The sequence below is a fragment of the Oncorhynchus nerka genome, linkage group LG14 (genome assembly GCF_034236695.1).
Source record: "Oncorhynchus nerka isolate Pitt River linkage group LG14, Oner_Uvic_2.0, whole genome shotgun sequence".
Classification (NCBI taxonomy): Eukaryota; Metazoa; Chordata; class Actinopteri; order Salmoniformes; family Salmonidae; genus Oncorhynchus; species Oncorhynchus nerka.
In genome coordinates this window covers 54028649-54048635 of record NC_088409.1, presented here as the reverse complement: position 1 = coordinate 54048635, position 19987 = coordinate 54028649, and the positions used below count along the sequence as shown (strand labels likewise).

Here is a 19987-nt window from a genome sequence, read left to right as displayed (position 1 = left end):
ATGTTGTAGAATAATAGTGAAGACATCAAACTATGAAATAACACATATGGAATCATGTAGTAACCAAAAAAGTGTGAAGGGAAAGCACCCAACAAGTTCTCAGAATATGTGGGAACTCCTTCAAGACTGTTGGAAAAGCCTTTCAGGTGAAGCTGGTTGAGAGAATTCCAAGAGTATCTACAAAGCTGTCATCAAGTGGCTATTTGAATAATCTCAAATATAAATATATTTTGATTTAACTACATGATTCCATATGTTTTGATGTCTTTACTACAATGTAGACAATAGTAAAAATAAAGAAAAACCCTTGAATGAGTTCAGTTCTAAAACGTGTTCTAAAACTGTTTACCAGTTGTGTGTGTACATGCATTCACTCAGTGGCCAGTTTATTAGGTAAAACCCGATTTGCTTGCTATATAAAGCAGGCGGACACGCATCAAGGCATTCTGTTACTGTTCGATTGAACTTTAGAATGGGCAAATTTGAGTGACCTAAGAGACATTGAGCGTGGTACTGTATTGATCGTCTGTGCCTGCTGCGCCGGTTCCAGTATCTCAGAAACGACCAGACTCCTTGGCTTTTCACACACAACAATGTCTAGGGTTTATCAACAACGGTGCAACAAACAGAAAACATCCAGTCAGCGGCAGTCCTATGGGCCGAAAACAGCTTGTTGAAGGAGAATGGCAAGAATCGTGTAGGCTAACCGGCAAATAACGGCTCAATACAACTGTGGTGTGCAGAACGGCATCTCGGAATGCACAACTCGTCGGTCCTTGTGGGCTATTACAGCAGACAACCACACCTGGTTCCACTCCTATCAGGGGCTCCAGTGGGCACGAGATCACCAACACTGGACAATTGAGGAGTGGAAAAACATTGCCTGGTCTGACAAATCCCAGTTCCTGTGCGTCATGCTGATTGCAGAGTCAGAATTTGGCGCGAGCAGCATGAGTCCATGGCCCCATACTGCCTGATGCCAATGGTACATGCTGGTTGTGTAATGGTGTGGGGAATGTTTTCCTGGCAAACGTTAGGTCCCTTTGATACCAATTGAGAAATGTTTGAAAATAGAATCAACCCATGCTCCGAAGAATTAAGGCTGTTCAAATTGTATTTGTCATGTGCTACGTAAACAACAGTGAAATGCTTACTTATGGGCCCTTCCCAACAATAATAATAAAAAAAGAGAAATAGTAGAAAAAATACAAATATATAAATAAAAATAACATAAGGAATAAATAGAAAAGTGATAACTTCTGTAGGCAAAAGAGGATCGGACCCAGTAATAGTTGGCTGTACCTAATAAACTTGGCACTGAGTTAATATACACTGACTATACCAAACATTAGGAACACCTTCCTCATTGAGTTGCAATTCCTCCCTTTTCCCTCCAGAACAGACTCCATTTGTCGGGGCATGGGCTCTACAAGGTGTCGAAAGCGTTCCACAGGGATGCTGGACCACGTTGACTCTAATGCTTCCCACAGTTGTGTCAAGTTGGCTAGTAGTGAATACCTTGTTCCATCTCATTCCACCGATGCAATTGCATTGAGATCTGGTAACTGGGCAGGCCACTGCAATAAGCTCAATTCACTGTCATGTTTGTGGAACCATTTCTGGACAATTCTAGCTGCCATGCTGGGATGTACCTGATGGCAATGTTGTTCAGATATCCTGTGTCATTCAAACATTGCTCCACCTTTATGAAGGGGCCCAATGTGTGCCATTAAAAACACACCTCACACCACCACCGTAAGCCTGCAACGTTGACACCCTTCGTGATGGATACATGTACTCATGTGGTTTTCTCCATTCCCCTGTCCTCCCATCTGCCTGAAACGGCAGGAACCGAGATTCATCAGACCAGGCAATGTTTTTCCAATTCTCCAGTGTTTTCGTTCCTGAGCCCACTGCAACCGCAGTCTTGTTTTTTGCTGAAAGAAGTGGAACTCTGTCAGGTCATCCGCTGCCATAACCCATTTGTGTCAATGTACAATGATATGTGCTTTCTTTTATGGGTCTTTGGGCACCAATGTTGTTCTTGACTAACAGCCCCTCTGTTGCTCTGCACAATTTGTGTCTGCCTCCTTTGTCCTTGTTAATCAATGACACATTTTCGACAACTGGCCTGCCGTTGGCTGAATGTCCATTGGGTGGTGGACCATTCTTGATACACACGGGAAACTGTTAAGCGTCAAAAACCCAGTAGCGTTGCAGTTCTTGACATACTCAAACCAGTGTGCCTAGCACCTACTACCATACCCCGTTCAAAGGCACTCACATCTTGTATCTTAACCATTCACCATCTGAATGGCACATGTACACAATCCATGTCTCAATTATCTCGAGGCTTAAAAATCCTTCTTTAACCTGTCTCCTCCCCTCATTTACACTGATTTGAAGTGGATTTAACAAGGGACATCAATAGCAGATCATCATTTTCACCTGGATTCACCAGGTCAGTCTGTCATGGAAAGATCAGCATACACTATGTGTATATACTGTATATACATTGATTTCAGAAGGTATTCAGACCCTTTGACTTTTTCCACGTTTTGTTACGTTACAGCCTTATTCTAAAATGGAAATTGTTTTTCCCCTCATCAATCTACACACAATACCCAGCAATGACACAGCAAAAACAGGTTTTTAGAATTGTTTGATAGTGAATGGAGCAGGCATTGGAAGATTCTTGAGAACAGCTGAAAAGATAAGAACATTTATTCAGGAACATGTAAGGTGTGCTTTTTAGTATCTGACTAAACTGCAACTGAAAAACAGTCAGTGTTTGAGTCTGTGCTTAAGGGGGATAAAACAAATATTTCTGTTGTCTCTAAATGTTGGAACATCTTTCTTTCAGGTGGTGGGAGAGTGGAGGTTTAGTAAAATCCACTGTGACATCTTTGTCACCCTAGATGTCATGATGTGCACTGCAAGCATCCTCAATCTCTGTGCCATCAGCATTGATCGGTAAGTGTTCTTGAAATTGTTGAATCGTGGCTGGAGGCAGGTGCCGTTGTGGATTTGCAGTGAAAATCTTTAAGCAAATTCATTGGAGTCTGGGCCTAAAAGGCCTACTTGCATAACCCAGCTGGTACTTTCTATTGAATACCAATGCCATTATTTATGGACTATGCAGTATGCCACTTTTCATTTTGAATGATTTTCCACTTCACTGATTTTCGTGTCACTCAAATGCATGTTCAGAACACCACCTTGGTTATGTGAATACATAACTCAGAGGTGATTTAAATATTTATTGAAGTAATTTGTATTTGAATACAAAATGTCTGCACATTCAGTATGTGTGCAGAAAATCTTGGAGTTGTTTATACTGCAGATACTTATTTTAGAGTAAGAGAATAGTCCTATATAGAATAGTCCTATATAGTCCTGTGTCATGTGATCTGTAATATTGAATAAAGAGTACCCATAAAGCTAGTCCTTAATTGAAACAACAACCACTCTCAAATTCATAGACAGAGCTATGGATGAAAGGACTGTCGCTCCATGATATCAAATGTACAGTTTTACTGTGATTTGAAGCTATATGGTGTTTATAGTTAAATTGTTTACAAACATTGCAGTAAAACAAGCTAATGTTGTGTTCTGATGTGGTACAACAATGGAACTAAGCTCACAATATTATTATTATTATATTTTTCAAGAATCAATGGTTATTATGTACTGTACCAGTCAAAAGTTTGGACAGACCTACTTATTCCAAGGTTTTTCTTTACTATTTATATTTTTTACATTGTAGAATAATATCGAAGACATCAGAACTGTGAAATAACACACATGGAATCATGTAGTAACCAAAAAAGTGTTAAACAAAATGAAAATATATTTTATATGTGAAGTAGCCACCCTTTGCCTTGATGACAGCTTTGCATACTCTTGGCATTCTCTCAACCAGCTTTATGAGGTAGTCATCTGGAATACATTTCAACTAACAGGTGTGCCTTGTTAAGTTAATTTGTGGAATTTCTTACCATCTTAATGCGTTTGTGCCAATCAGTTGTGTTGTGACAAGGTAGGGGTGATATACAGAAGATAGCCCTATTTGGGTCCATATTATGTAAAGAACAGCTCAAATAAGTAAAGAGAAATTACAGTCAATCATTACTTTAAGACATGAAGGTCAGTCAATCCAGAATATTTCAAGAACTTCTAAAGTTTCTTCAAGTGCAGTCGCAAAAACCATCATGGTGAAACTGGCTCTTATGAGGACAGCAACAGGAAAGGAAGACCGAGTTACCTCTGCTGCAGAGGATACGTTCATTAGAGTTAACTGCACCTCAGGTTGTAGCCCAAATAAATGCTTCACAGAGTTCAAGTAACAGACGCATCTCAACATCAACTGTTCAGAGGAGACTGCATGAATCAGGCCTTGCTGCAATAAAACCACTACTAAAGGACACCAATAAGAAGAAGAGACTTGCTTGGGCCAAGAAACACGAGCAATGGACATTAGACCGGTGGAAATCTGTCCTTTGGTCTGATGAGTCCAAATTTGAGATTTTTGGTTCCAACAGCTATGTCTTTGTGAGACGCAGAGTAGGTGAACGGATGATCTTCACATGTGTGGTTCCCACCGTGAAGCATGGAGGAGGAGGTGTGATAGTGTCACCAGCAAAGCACTCCCACACCATCTGTGATTTATTTTGAATTTATGGCAGACTTAACCAGCATGGCTACCACAGCATTCTGCAGCGATACGGCATCCCTTCTGGTTTGCGCTTAGTGGGACTATCATTTGTTTTTCAACAGGACAATGACCCAAAACACACCTCCAAGCTGTGTAAGGGCTATTTCACCAAAAAGGAGAGTGATGGAGTGCTGCATTAGATGACCTGTCCTCCAAAATCACCCGACCTCAACCCAATTGAGATGGTTTGGGATGAGTTGGACCGCAGAGTGAAGGAAAAGCCGCCAACAAGTGCTCAGCATATGTGGGAACTCCTTCAAGACTGTTGGATTCCTTATGAAACTTGTTGAGAGAATCCCAAGAGTGTGCAAAGCTGTCATCAAGGCAAAGGGTGGCTACTTTGAATAATATAAAATATTTGTTCATTTGTTTAACACTTTGGGTTACTACATGATTCCATATGTTATTTCATAGTTTTGATTTCTTCACTATTATTCTACAATGTAAAAAATAGTCAAAATAAAGAAATCCTTAAATTAGTAGGTGTGTCCAAACTTTTGACTGGTGCTTGATATCATTCATTTCTAAGTCCAATGTATTTAGCAACTAAGGATTATAGCTTTAAGTGCTTAAGTCGCCTTCGGCTTCGTACCTTAAGGTTCCAAACCAAATTACAATGAAATCAATAAAGTAAGTCTGTTAGTTGACATCCTTAGGAAGTAGAAATTCTCTAACTCACTAATAAGGTCACACAGCAGGCTAGAGGTTAATTGATAAGGTTCCCTACCAGGGATGTAGTGGAGGGTTAATTCATATAAACACATTTAATGCACAAGGGTTAATGCACATTAAGCACCGTTTTATTTCCTGAATAGCATTTACCTGTTATGCTAAATTAGAGTTTTTTTGCGTTTACTGTATGTTAGTCGTCTCCCATCATGTCAGAGTTTACCCACCTTTTTTCTACCCATACATCCCTGATGTACCTACTAAAAGAAGATGGAGAAAGATGTTGTCTGTTACTCCACGTGTAGTCTGCACAGTAGAAAAGCCAGTTTGTCTATTCCTACTGTGTTTTTCCCTTGTCTTTTCCCCCATCTGCTTCCTTCCACAACAGATACACAGCAGTCGCCATGCCCATGCTGTACAACACACGCTACAGCTCCAGAAGACGAGTCACTGTTATGATCTCAGTGGTGTGGGTTCTGTCCTTTGCAATATCATGCCCCCTGTTGTTCGGCCTAAATAACACAGGTAATAGCAGGAACTGTGAGCTACCTTGCTCTGCTGCACTGTAATCTGTGCTATTGCTCTGTGCTTCCACTGTGTTTTGGCTTTCATGGCACTAAGGAGTAGACTCAATTTGACAATGATATGTAATACTAAACTGTATGACTGCTGTGAATGGGGGTTAACAGTGTGGTGGTTAGTTTGAATGCTCCTCTTTCAAACACAGAGTACAGTCGTGGCCAAAAGTTTTGAGAATGACACAAATATAAATTTTCACAAAGTCTGCTGCCTCAGTTTGTATGATGGCAATTTGCATATACTCCAGAATGTTATGAAGAGTGATCAGATGAATTGCAATTAGATGCAAAGTCCCTATTTGCCATGCAAATGAACTGAATCCCCCCAAAAAAGGCGCCCAAAAAAGTCCAGCGAGCGCCAGGACCGTCTCCTAAAGTGGAATCAGCTGCGGGATGAGGGCATCACCAGTACAGAGCTTGCTCAGGAATGTCAGCAGGCAGGTGTGAGTGCATCTGCATGCACAGTGAGGCGAAGACTTTTGGAGGATGGCCTGGTGTCAAGAAGGGCAGCAAAGAAGCCTCTTCTCTCCAGGAAAAACATCAGGGACAGACTGATATTCTGCAAAAGTTAAGGGATTGGACTTCTGAGGACTGGGGTAAAGTCATTTTCTCTGATGAATCCCCTTTCCGATTGTTTGGGGTATCCGGAGAAGACAAGGTGAGCGCTACCATCAGTCCTGTATCATGCCAACAGTAAAGCATCTTGAGACCATTCATGTGTGGGGTTGCTTCTCAGCCAAGGGAGTGGGCTCAGTCACAATTTTGCCTAAGAACACAGCCATGAATAAAGAATGGTATCAACACATCCTCCGAGAGCAACTTCTCCCAACCATCCAGGAACAGTTTGGTGATGAACAATGCCTTTTCCAGCATGATGGAGCACCTTGCTCAGGGAACAAAACATCAATATTTTGGGTCCATGGCCAGGAAACTCCCCAGACCTTTATCCCATTGAGAACTTGTGGTCAATCCTCAAGAGGCAGGTGGACAAACAAAAACTGACAAATAGCCACTGAAGCAGCAAACTTTGTGGAAATTAATATTTGTGTTATTCTCAAAACTTTTGCCCACGACTGTATATTCATTCAAAATGTCAATTTGATGTATTTTGCACTGTTTTGACCAACTCCGTTGCCTTGTGGTTAGAGTACCCACCCTGAGATTGAAAGGTTGGGAGACCGCTCATCGGCTGAGTAATACCACACCCTGTTTATATGGTACCCGATGCGTCTCAGCTTGGCACTCAGAATTAAGGAGGTACATTGGGGATAAGACTGCAATAGAATAGTGTCCTGTCCAGGGGTTGTACTTATACATCAAGCTGCTTCATGCTACAGAGAATGACTATTGCTCAAATGAGCTGTTCCTGTTCGCTCGTGCAAGGCTCCTTACATACAGTGGCAAGAAAAGGTATGTAAACCCTTTGGAAATACCTGACTTTCTGCATAAATTGGTCCAAAAAATGTATCCGATCTTCATCTAGGTCACAACAATAGACAGACATTCCTGCTTAAACTAATAACACACAAACAATTATACGTTTTCATGTCTTTATTGAACACACTGTGTAAACATTTACAGTTTGGGGTGGAAAACTTATGTGAACCCTTGGATTTAATAACTGGTTGACCCGCTTTGGGCAGCAATGACCTCAACCAAATGTTTTCTGCAGTTGCTGATCAGACATGCATTCAGCAATATTCTTGGGATGTCTGGTGTGAACTGCTCTCTTGAAATCATGCCACAGCATCTCAATCGTGTTGAGGTCAGGACTCTGACTGAGCTTCTGTTGAAGCCATTCTGTTGTTGATTTACATCTGTGTTTTGGGTCGTTGTCCTGATGCATCACCCAACTTTGGTTGAGATTCATTTGGTGGAGAGATCGCCTAACATTCTCCTGCAAAATGTCTTGATAAAATTAATTTTCCCTTCGATGATAGCAAGCTGTCCAGGCTCTGAGGCAGCAAAGCAGCCCCAAACCATGATGCTCCCTCCACCATACTTTATAGTTGGGATGAAGTTTTTATGTTGGTGTGCTGTGCCTTTTTTTTCTCCACACACAGTGTTGTGTGTTCTTTCCAAACAACTCAACTTTAGTTTCATCTGTCCACAGAATATTTTGCCAGTAGCGCTGTGGAACATCCAGGTGCACTTTTGCAAACTTAAAAAATTGTTTTTTTGGACAGCAGTGGATTCTTCTGTGATGTCCTTCCATGAACAGCATTCTTCTTTAGTGTTTTCCATATCGTAGACTCGTTAACAGAGATGATAGCATGTTCCAGAGATTTCTTTAAGTCTTTAGCTGACACTTTAGGATTCTTCTTAACCTCATTGAGCATTCTACACTGTGCTCTTGCCATTATCTTTGCAGGACGGTCACTCCTAGGGAGAGTAGCAACAGTACTGAACTTTCTCCATTTATAGACAATTTTTCTTACCGTGGACTGATGAACATCAAGGCTCTTAGAGATACCTTTGTAACCCTTTCCAGCTTTATGCAAGTCAACCATTCTTAATTTTAGGTCTTCTGAGCTCTCTTTTGTTGGAGGCATGGTTCACATCAGGCAATGCTTCTTGTGAATAGTGTCGTGACGTTGTATTAGATAATGTGACGACTGTTGTTCATCGAATGATTAAAGTCTCTAATTGCGTGATTAACTGAATCAAGAAATTATTAACTCATTAACCTGGGACACCATAGGAAAACTAGTTTTTATTGAGTTTCTATTTTCCAAATGAACTCAAAGAATATTAGAATATCGATTTTACAACGGCCGCTAATTAACCAGTTGCCTCTACCAATCTCGTTCTGAACGTCGTATAGCCAGTGAATCTGCACGATGAGTTCGTACCACACCAATCTTAGTTGAATATTTATTTACTAAAAAGCTAAAATGATGATAAAAGATACACATAGACAAAACACATTATAGGCTATTGATTAGAACTTAGAATAACGGGCCAACACACTATGGCGCGTGTTACCCAAAATGGGGATTTCAAAGAGAGAGAGAAAAAATAAAGTACACGAGAGAAATATACATTTGGGTGAATTTGTCAGCTATGCTATTTTAACCCTAGCCTTGCCCCAAACTGCCGCTCTTATGGGTCAGAATATAATGATGTAATTACATGGGGATGATCTCCGAAGATTCTCTGCATGGACCGTCCAGACTGCTCGATGACGCACTACTCCGGCGCACCTCACTGATCGTCCTCCCGATGTCAGTGTCCTTTTGGCTTAGGAGTCTGTTCCCTCACCCTTTGCTCTGGAAGGGGTCTTCTGAGGACACAGTTCTGTAGCTCAGAGCTAACAGCATAGGAATGAAACCCTTTAGATACCACGATTCGATGGGAGATGGAGGCTAGGTGGTTTGACTTGAATTCACCCGCTTAGACACAGCTACTCATCCGTAGCTTGGGTAGAAAATGATTTCTTTGTCTTCAAACTTGCGTTGCGTTCTGGGTTCATTGACTTTTTAGACGTTGCTACAGCTTGGGTCACGTAGTCTTCTATACTCACAGGTTTTATACCCTTGGGTCAGAAGTGGGCGTAACCGTCTTTAGGGCAATTCTCTGGGCGTACCAAGTAAACGAGGCAAGGTCTAGATTTTATTTTATATTATTTTAGACAACTAACTTAACATTTCATCTTCCCCAAAACATTCTCTTTGATTTGGAAATTTTCCATACAACGTACAATGTATAAACATCAAACATCTACTAGGAAAACTCTTCACGTTACAATGTTTTCATAATAACATCATCTATTAACCTTTAATAACAAAACAAAAATGTCATACATTTTCATATTCCATCTATCGTCATGACCACCATTGTTGCTGACGGAAACCATTGTTCCAAAGTCCCTTTATTTCATGTTTAATGTTCTGAGGCTGGTTCTCCATAGTAACAGGACAAAGGAATTTGTCTGTGGCCTGAGATTTACCAGGGGTGTGAGCGGTCATAAAACCCCCCACATCTTCAGACCCCTCCTCTATTGGGGTTGAGAGATAATCTGTAGGGTTGTGGTCTCCTGTAACCTTACCTGGTCAGGACAGTCATGACAATAGCAAACTCAATTTTTGTGAGTTTCTTTTTCTTTTCTTTTTCTTTCACCTTTACTTAACCAGGTAGGCAAGTTGAGAACAAGTTCTCATTTACAATTGCGACCTGGCCAAGATAAAGCAAAGCAGTTCGACACATACAACAATGCAGAGTTACACATGGAGTAAAACAAACATACAGTAGAAAAATAAGTCTATATTACAATGTGAGCAAATGAGGTGAGATAAGGGAGGTAAAGGCAAAAAAAGGCCATGGTGGCAAAGTTAATACAATATAGCAAGTAAAACACTGGAATGGTAGATTTGCAGTGGAAGAATGTGCAAAGTAGATAAATAATGGGGTGCAATGGAGCTAAATAAATAATTAAATACAGTAGGGGGAGAGGTAGTTGTTTGGGCTAAATTATAGATGGGCTATGTACAGGTGCAGTAATCTGTGAGCTGCTCTGACATCTGGTGCTTAAAGCTAGTGAGGGAGATAAGTGTTTCCAGTTTCAGAGATTTTTGTAGTTCGTTCCAGTCATTGGCACCAGAGAACTGGAAGGATTGGCAGCCAAAGGAAGAATTGGTTTTGGGGGTGACCAGAGAGATATACCTGCTGGAGCGCGAGCTACAGGTGGGTGCTGCTACGATGACCAGCGAGCTGAGATAAGGGGGGAATTTACCTAGCAGGGTCTTGTAGATGACCTGGAGCCAGTGGGTTTGGCGACGAGTATGAAGCGAGGGCCAGCCAATGAGAGCGTACAGGTCCCAGTGGTGGGTAGTATATGGGGCTTTGGTGACAAAACGGATGGCACTGTGATAGACTACTGCATCCAATTTATTGAGTAGGGTATTGGAGGCTATTTTGTAAATGACATCGCCGAAGTCGAGGATCGGTAGGATGGTCAGTTTTACAAGGGTGTGTTTGGCAGCATGAGTGAAGGATGCTTTGTTGCGAAACAGGAAGCCAATTCTAGATTTAACTTTGGATTGGAGATGTTTTATGTGAGTTTGGAAGGAGAGTTTACAGTCTTACCAGACACCTAGGTATTTGTAGTTGTCCACATATTCTAAGTCAGAACCGTCCAGAGTAGTGATGTTGGACGGGCAGGCAGGTGCAGGCAGCGATCGGTTGAAGAGCATGCATTTAGTTTTACTTGTATTTAAGAGCAATTGGAGGCCACAGAAGGAGAGTTGTATGGCATTGAAGCTTGCCTGGAGGGTTGTTAACACAGTGTCCAAAGAAGGGCCAGAAGTATACAGAATGGTGTCGTCTGCGTAGAGGTGGATCAGAGACTCACCAGCAGCAAGAGCGAAATCATTGATGTATACAGAGAAGAGAGACGGTCCAAGAATTGACGCCTGTGGCACCCCCATAGAGACTGTCAGAGGCCCGGACAACTGGCCCTCCGATTTGACACACTGAACTCTATCAGAGTAGTTGGTGAACCAGGCGAGACAATCGTTTGAGAAACCAAGGCTATCGAGTCTGCCAATGAGGATGTGGTGATTGACAGAGTTGAAAGCCTTGGCCAGGTCAATGAATACGGCTGCACAGTATTGTTTCTTATCGATGGCAGTTAAGCTATCGTTTAGGACCTTGAGCGTGGCTGAGGTGCACCCATGACCAGCTCTGAAACCAGATTGTATGGTGGGATTCGAAATGGTCGGTAATCTGTTTGTTGACTTGGCTTTCGAAGACCTTAGAAAGGCAGGGTAGGATAGATGTAGGTTTGTAGCAGTTTGGGTCAAGAGTGTGTCCCCCTTTTGAAGAGGGAGATGACCGCAGCTGGTTCCAATCTTTGGGAATCTCAGACGACACGAAAGAGAGGTTGAACAGGCTAGTAATAGGGGTTGCAACAATTTCGGCAGATCATTTTTTAGAAAGAAAGGGTCCAGATTGTCTAGCCTGGCTGATTTTGTAGGGGTCCAGATTTTGCAGCTCTTTCAGAACATCAGCTGACTGGATTTGGGAGAAGGAGAAATGGGGAAGGCTTGGGCGAGTTGCTGTGGGGAGGTGCAGTGCTGTTGACCGGGGTAGGGGTAGCCAGGTGAAAAGCATGGCCAGCTGTAGAAAAATGCTTTTTGAAATTCTCAATTATAGTGGATTTATCGGTGGTGACAGTGTTTCCTATCCTCAGTGCAGTGGGCAGCTGGGAGGAGGTGTTCTTATTCTCCATGGACTTTACAGTGTCCCAGAACGTTTTTGAGTTTGTGTTGCAGGAAGCAAATTTCTGCTTGAAAAAGCTAGCCTTGGCTTTTCTAACTGCCTGTGTATATTGGTTTCTAGCTTCCCTGAAAAGTTGCATATCACGGGGTCTGTTCGATTCTAATGCAGAACGCCATAGGCTGTTTTTGTGTTGGTTAAGGGCAGTCAGGTCTGGAGAGAACCAAGGGCTATATCTGATCCTGGTTCTAAGTTTCTTGAATGGGGCATGCTTATTTAAGATGGTGAGGAAGGCATTTTTTTAAATAACCAGGCATTCTCTACTGACGGGATGAGATCAATATCTTCCAGAACACCCCGGCCAGGTCGATTAGAAAGGCCTGCTCGCCTGTTTCAGGGAGCGTTTGACAATGATAAGTGGAGGTCGTTTGACCGCTTACCCATTACGGATGCAGGCAATGAGGCAGTGATCGCTTGGTTGAAAACAGCAGAGGTGTATTTAGAGGGCAAGTTGGTTTGGATGATATCTATGAGGGTGCCTGTGTTTACGGCTTTGGGGTTGTACCTGGTAGGTTCATTGATAATTTGTGTGAGATTGAGGGCATCAAGCTTAGATTGTAGGATGGCTGGGGTGTTAAGCATGTTCTATTTTAGGTCGCCTAGCAGCACAAGCTCTGAAGATAGATGGGGGGCAATCAGTTCACATATGGTGTCCAGAGCACAGCTGGGGGCAGAGGGGGCTCTATAGCAGGCGACAACAGTGAGATACTTTTTTTAGAGAGGTGGATTTTTAAGAGTGGAAGTTAAAATTGTTTGGTTACAGACCTGGATAGTAGGACAGAACTCTGCAGGCAATCTTTGCAGTAGATTGCAACACCGCCCCCTTTGGCCGTTCTATCTTGTCTGAAAATGTTGTAGTTAGTAATGGAGATTTCAGAGTTTTTGGTGGTCTTCCTAAGCCAGGATTCAGACACGGCTAGAACATCCGGGTTGGCAGAGTGTGCTAAAGCAATGAATAATACAAACTTAGGGAGGAGGCTTCTAATGTTAACATGCATGAAACCAAGGCTATTACGGTTACAGAAGTCATCAAAAGAGAGCGCTTGGGGTATAGGAGTGGAGCTAGGCACTGCAGGGCCTGGATTCACCTCTACATCACCAGAGGAACAGAGGAGGAGTAGGATAAGGGTACGGCTAAAAACTATGAGAATTGGTCATCTAAAACGTCCGGAACAGAGTGAAAGGAGGTTTCTGGGGGTGATAAAATAGATTCAAGGTGTAATGTACAGACAAAGGTATGGTAGGATGTGAATACAGTGGAGGTAAACCTAGGTATTGAGTGATGATGAGAGAGATATTGTCTCTAGAAACATCCTTGAAACAAGGTGATGTCATCGCACGTGTGGGTGGTGCAACTGAAAGGTTGGGTAAGGTATAATGAGCAGGGCTAGAGGCTCTACAGTGAAATAAGCCAATAAACACTAACCAGAACAGCAATGGACAAGGCATATTCGCATTATGGAGAGGCATGCTTTTGTCGAGTGATCATAAGGGTCCAGTGAGTAGTACGGTTGGTTGGGGTAACGGCGATTCAGACAGCTAGCCGGGCCATCGGTAGCAAGCTAGCATAGGATGAAGGTCTGTTTTTAGCCACCTCGTGTGTTTCCGTCAGTAGATTAGGGGGGTTCCGTGTGGTAGAGGGGATCAATCCAATTGGCAAAATAGTTATAGTGACCCAAGAAAAAATTGTCTGATAGACCTATTCAGATAGCAGCCGATAAGACAGCTAACGATTAGCGGGCCGCAGATGGGTGTTCATGTAATGTTGTGACGGAGGGGCCAGTTGGATAACTCCCTCGGGCAGATAATGTCGGTAGTCCAATCGTGAAGACCCGGTGGGGCTCCGCATCGGCAGTAAAATGGATCCGGTTAGGTGATTGTAGCCCAGGAGTGGCTGATTGAACTCTTCAGCTGGCTAGCTCCGGAATAATTGATGTTTGCTCCGGGATCGACGTAAGCCAATAGTCACATGGATAGCAGCTAGCTAGCTGCGAGATACAGGTGTATATGTCCAGAGCTTGCGGTTGAAATCCGGGGATATGGAGAGAAAAATAGGTCCGGTATGTTCTGGTCTGAGTCGCGTTGTACAAAACTGGTGATAGCTTTTCGAGCTAAAGGATAGCTGATGACCACAAACCGTGGTTAGCTGAATACTAACGTTAGACAGTAAACTGGCTAGCTTCTGGCTAGCTTCTATTGGTAATTTCAGATTTTAAGTAAATAATACTTTTTTATTTTTTAAATTGTATTTATTTTTTATATATACGGCAAGGCAGCTCCAACATATCCAATCTCGTCTCATTGATTGGACTCCAGGTTAGCTGACTCCTGGATCCAATTAGCTTTTGGAGAAGTAATACATTTTCTAACCTACACTGTGAATGTTTAAAATATGTATTTAGGGTAGACAAGAAAAATACAATAATTTGTGTGTTATTAGTTTAAGCACACTATGTCTGTCTATTGTTGTGACTTAGATGAAGACCAGATCCATTTTGATGACCAATTTATGCAGAAATCCAGGTAATTTCAAAGTTCACATACTTTTTCTTGCCACTGTACGTTTGACTAGTATTGTTGTTTTCTGTCATTTTGTTTTCCTCCCTAGCGACTCGCGACGAGTCCCTGTGCATCATCGCCAACCCGGCCTTTGTGGTGTACTCCTCCATTGTGTCCTTCTACATTCCCTTCATCATCACTCTGCTGGTCTACGTGCAAATTTATGTGGTGCTTCGCAAGCGGCGAAAACGGGTCAACACAAAGCGCCCGTGTCAAGGGACAGGCGACCGCGACACAGGCGTCACATTAAAGGTGACTAGGCTGCAAATCATGTTTTTCAAAAATGAAGAGCTCGAAACACTTAGGAGAGCCAATTCAATGAAATACTTTGTCAACAACACGTCATGTGTTTTTGGAGAATGTAATCTTACAGGAGGAAGCAAAATATTGTCCATAAAGTGTTTGCTCTTCCCAGACATGAGGCCAAACACATACAGTTGAAGTCGGAAGTTTACATACACTTAGGTTGGAGTCATTAAAACTCGTTTTCAACCACTCCACAAATTTCTTGTTAACAAACTATAGTTTTGGCAAGTCGGTTAGGACATCTACTTTGTGCATAACACAAGTAATTTTTCCAATAATTGTTTATGGACAGATTATTTAACTTATAATTCACTGTATAACAATTCAGGTGGGTCAGAAGTTTACATACACTAAGTTGACTGTGCCCTTAAACATTTTGGAAAATTCCAGAAAATTATATCCTGGCTTTAGAAGCTTCTGATAGGCTAATTGACATCATTTGAGTCAATTGGAGGTGTACCTGTGGGTGTATTTCAAGGCCTACCTTCAATATCAGTGCCTCTTTGCTTGACATCATGGGAAAATCAAAAGAAATCAGCCAAGACCTCAGAATAAAATTGTAGACTTCCACAAATCTGGTTCATCCTTGGGAACAATTTCCAAATGCCTGAAGGTACCACGCTAATCTGTACAAACAATAGTACGCAAGTATAAACACCATGGGACCACACAGCTGTCATACTGCTCAGGAAGGAGACACGTTCTGTCTCCTAGAGATGAACGTACTTTGGTGCGAAAAGTGCAAATCAATACCAGAACAACAGCAAAGGACCTTGTGAAGGTGCTGGATGAAACAGGTACAAAAGTATCGATATCCACAGTAAAATGAGTCCTATATCGACATAACCTGAAAGGCTGCTCAACAAGGAAAAAGCCACTGCTACAAAACCGGCATAAAAAAGCTAGACTACGGTTTGCAACTGCAGATGGGGTCAAAGATCGTACTTTTTGGAGAAATGTCCCCTGGTCTAATGAAACAAAAATAGAACTGTTTGGCCATAATGACCATCATTATGTTTGGAGGAAAAGGGGGAGCCAAAGAACACCATCCCATCCGTGAAGCACGGGGGTGGCAGCATCATGTTGTGGGGGTGCTTTGCTGCACGAGAGACTGGTGCACTTCACAACATAGATGGCATCATGAAGGGGGAAAATTATGTGGATATATTGAAGCAGCATCTCAAGACATCAGTCAGGAAGTTAAAGCTTGGTCGCAAATGGGTCTTCCAAATGGACAATGATCCCAAGCAAACTTCCAAAGTTGTGGCAAAATGGCTTAAGGACAACAAAGTTAAGGTATTGGAGTGGCCATCACAAAGTCCTGACCTCTATCCCATAGAAAAATTGTGGGCAGAACTGAAAAAGCATGTGTGAGCAAGGAGGCCTACAAACCTGACTCAGTTACACCTGCTCTCTCAGGAGGAATGGGCCAAAATTCACCCAACTTATTGTGGGAAGCTTGTGGAAGGCTACCGAAAACGTTTGACCCAAGTTAAACAATTTTAAAGGCAATGCTACCAAGTACTAATTGAGCGTATGTAAACTTCTGACCCACTGGGAATGTGATAATAGAAATAAAAGCTGAAATAAATCATTCTCTCTCTTTTTATTTTGACCTTTCACATTCTTAAAATAAAGTGGTGATCCTAACTGAGCTAAAACAGGGAATTTTTACTAGGATTAAATGTCAGGAATTGTGAAAAACTGAGTTTAAATGTATTTGGCTAAGGTGTATGTAAACCTCTGACTTCAACTGTAGATAATGATCTTGTTAGAGGGGGCAAGAAATACACACGAGATAGCTTTCTAGCTGGGATGAAAAGGGCACACTCAATTATCCTAAGGTGTTTTTAAGATGGTTATCTTTTGTGCAATGAGATTGTTAGCAACATATTGTGCTGTAATTGGTCATTTCACGCGACAAATCCCACTTGGCCATGTTACATTGGTCTACTAGATTAGGAGGAGACCTGAAATGCAACAGTAATTATGATGTGCCTTTTAAGTGACCTTTTCTGGATATTGATTTTAGTGACATTAAAGTGGATCAATACAGGAAAAGAAGACGTGTTTCTCTCACCCCTGTACATTACTCATGTACATGCATGCTTTTGTCTTGGTGTGGGGAAGGGAGAGCGAAGAGAAAATAAATTCACAAGGTACTGGGCAATTGCAAGAAAAATAGTCCTCATCACTTTTATACTGAGAGTCAATAAACTATTTCTGAAACAATATTGTCAGTTTAACTCCGTGGACTTTTTATTTCTGCCCTATTGAGTGTTATGGATGTAATGATTCGAATGGGAATCAAATAACGGTGTACGCTCAATAGAATTACAGTTTGTTCTTTAGAATTGTGCCCTCTCAAAGAGCGACTCGGAGACCATTTGGTGCATGTGCAGTGACTGTGTGCCGGCTTCTTTCCCCTGTTGTTGTTTCAGGAGAAGTGCAGTCACCCAGGAGATGTGAGTCTGTGCACTGTGATTGTGAAACCTAATGGGAGCTTTCCTGTCAACAAGAAAAAAGTGGTGCGTCAAGTATTTGTTGTGCTATTTTTTACAGAGTAACTCTCAGAAGGAAATGTATTTACTTTCAAAGGCAGTTAATGCAGTGTCTCCTCTATCGTTCCCATTTCTCCCCATAAGCAAGATAAATAAGTTACTGCTCTATTAATAGTATTACTACTACTACTACATTGTTGTTGATCTCTGTCAGCAGATCTTCATCAAAGAGGTGGCCCACGAAGGGGACGACATGGAGTTGGACGAGAGGACCAATTGCAACCCTCAGAAACAGAAGAATGTGGACACTGCTACCACCACGCCTGTCAGCCACCAGCTCCTCCCGCCAACCAAGGGTAACACCAGCCCCACCTCCGTGTCCCCCTCCCCGCCTGAGGGCTCCCTCAAAGTGGAGAAGAACAGTGACTCGAAGGACATACTGGCGGAAGTGCCCAAAGTGGCTAAAGTGTTTCAGACCGAGGCCTTACCCAACGGCAAAACCCAGACGTCTATCAAGCAGCAACCCACTCTCATGAGTAAGAGGAAGATCTCCCAACAGAAGGAAAAGAAAGCCACTCAAATGTTAGCCATAGTCCTTGGTAAGTTGTTAACATGAATACCACTTTGAAGGTACTGTTGAACTTTTCAGGAGAGAGGAGGGATATAAACATTGGGGTAAAGTCTATTTTCCTTTCACACGTCATAAGCAGTAAGAGAACTCAATAAAATGTAGCTGATATATTTATTTTACTAGCTGTAGCTTTCTGATGGCCTGTATAGGTATATTATAGTCCCTTAGTAATCCTTAACTTGTAAAGAGCTTACAGGCAACGAGGCAGACAATGTTGCAACAAAAGGAAACCGTTTTAAACTTTCATACATCAGAAGGACTTTTTTTAATCAAGTTTAACTTCAGGACATGATTCAATGTCAGCATCAATCCAGTACCAGGGTTTCTCCGATCTCTTCACATTTTGTCTTCTCTCTCTCTCTCTTTAGGTGTATTTATCATATGCTGGCTACCTTTTTTCATCACTCATATATTGAACACCCACTGCACCACATGCAAGGTTCCTGCGGAGATGTATAATGCTTTCACGTGGCTGGGGTATGTGAACAGTGCGGTGAACCCCATCATATACACCACTTTCAATATAGAGTTCAGAAAAGCTTTCATCAAGATCCTGCATTGCTAAGGTTGGCATTTTCAGCAGGGAGCTGAAATGAAGAAAAGCATAACTTATAGCCTACTAAAATATACCTCATCCACATGAGGACTCTGCACGTGACCATAAGTCTCAGTGATGATCTTTTGAGAAATGGAGAGACTGAGTAAATGCCACACATGAAGACCTGGGGACTTTAGTTTGATTATTTTGTGGACTTATGATCTCCCACATGAATGTATATCGAGGAATAATGTATTTTATCAATGAACTGTCTCTTGGAAATGTCATGTTGGTCTTAACCATCGTGCTTGTCACTTAAGAACTGTCCACTCCAGGAAATGTAAAGAAAACACAAGAAGATGTGCTTAAAAACACTAAAGCAAACCACCTATTTAATCTGTGTATATGATGTATTTTGATCATGGCTGAATCCTGCAAAGAACAACTAGATATCAACAAATCAGTGTTCATCTCAGTATTAAACCTGATCATATTAAACTGGTCATCCATCTATGAGCTCTGCAGCTTTAAACCACCCACAGAATAAAATGTGTGTTGCATAGAGATGAAACATTTTGACTCATGGTTTTCTCACTGGTCCACTTGGCAAGACAGGCACATGTTTGTGATACATTTAATTATTATTATTATACCAAAACAACTTACATCCACCACGTGACAATTGTTCCTATCTGGCTCGGAAGGACCATGAATAAGGTTTTTAAGCAATTATTATTTACATTTGCTGTAAATGCTTTTTATAAACCTGTTCTATGTGATTAAATGCCTGCAATGAAAATTTGATGCATGTTGCAATGCTCCTTTATATGGATTCTCATGAAATGTAAGTTTGACAACAACAAAAAAACTATGTCCAATAAATGAAGTAATGAGACGTGCTGTGCTATGTAAATGTGTTATTCTTTGGTACTCTATATACTGTTTATATAATGTAATACTGTATAAATAACTAATATAATAGTACAATGCAAAATCGTTATACCACTACTAGGCTGAATACTCTATTATGATTGGTCGAGAGGGCGTTCATTATTTTCCTGTAAATACACAGCAAAAAATAATATGGCAATTATGTAGTTCCAACTAAAAAATAGGGACTCGCGCTATTCCATATCAATGTTTTCTGCAGATGATTCTAATGTTCTCTTTGCAGGAAACCATAGTGGGACACACAAAACATGTTTGAATATTACT

The 19987-nt window shown here is 41.7% G+C and overlaps 1 protein-coding gene across 1 annotated transcript in view; it reads left to right on the top strand.

Annotated features, from left to right (window-relative positions):
- Positions 1 to 19667, top strand: part of LOC115141482 (D(2)-like dopamine receptor) — a 53738-nt gene extending 34071 nt beyond the window's left edge. The window contains exons 3-8 of the mRNA XM_029680377.2: positions 2864 to 2973; positions 5772 to 5908; positions 14846 to 15048; positions 17544 to 17630; positions 17821 to 18202; positions 18603 to 19667. Coding sequence (XP_029536237.1) covers positions 2864 to 2973; positions 5772 to 5908; positions 14846 to 15048; positions 17544 to 17630; positions 17821 to 18202; positions 18603 to 18799 — 1116 coding nt within the window. The 3' untranslated portion in view covers positions 18800 to 19667. The remainder of the gene's footprint in view (positions 1 to 2863; positions 2974 to 5771; positions 5909 to 14845; positions 15049 to 17543; positions 17631 to 17820; positions 18203 to 18602) is intronic.
- Positions 19668 to 19987: the final 320 nt, after the last annotated feature.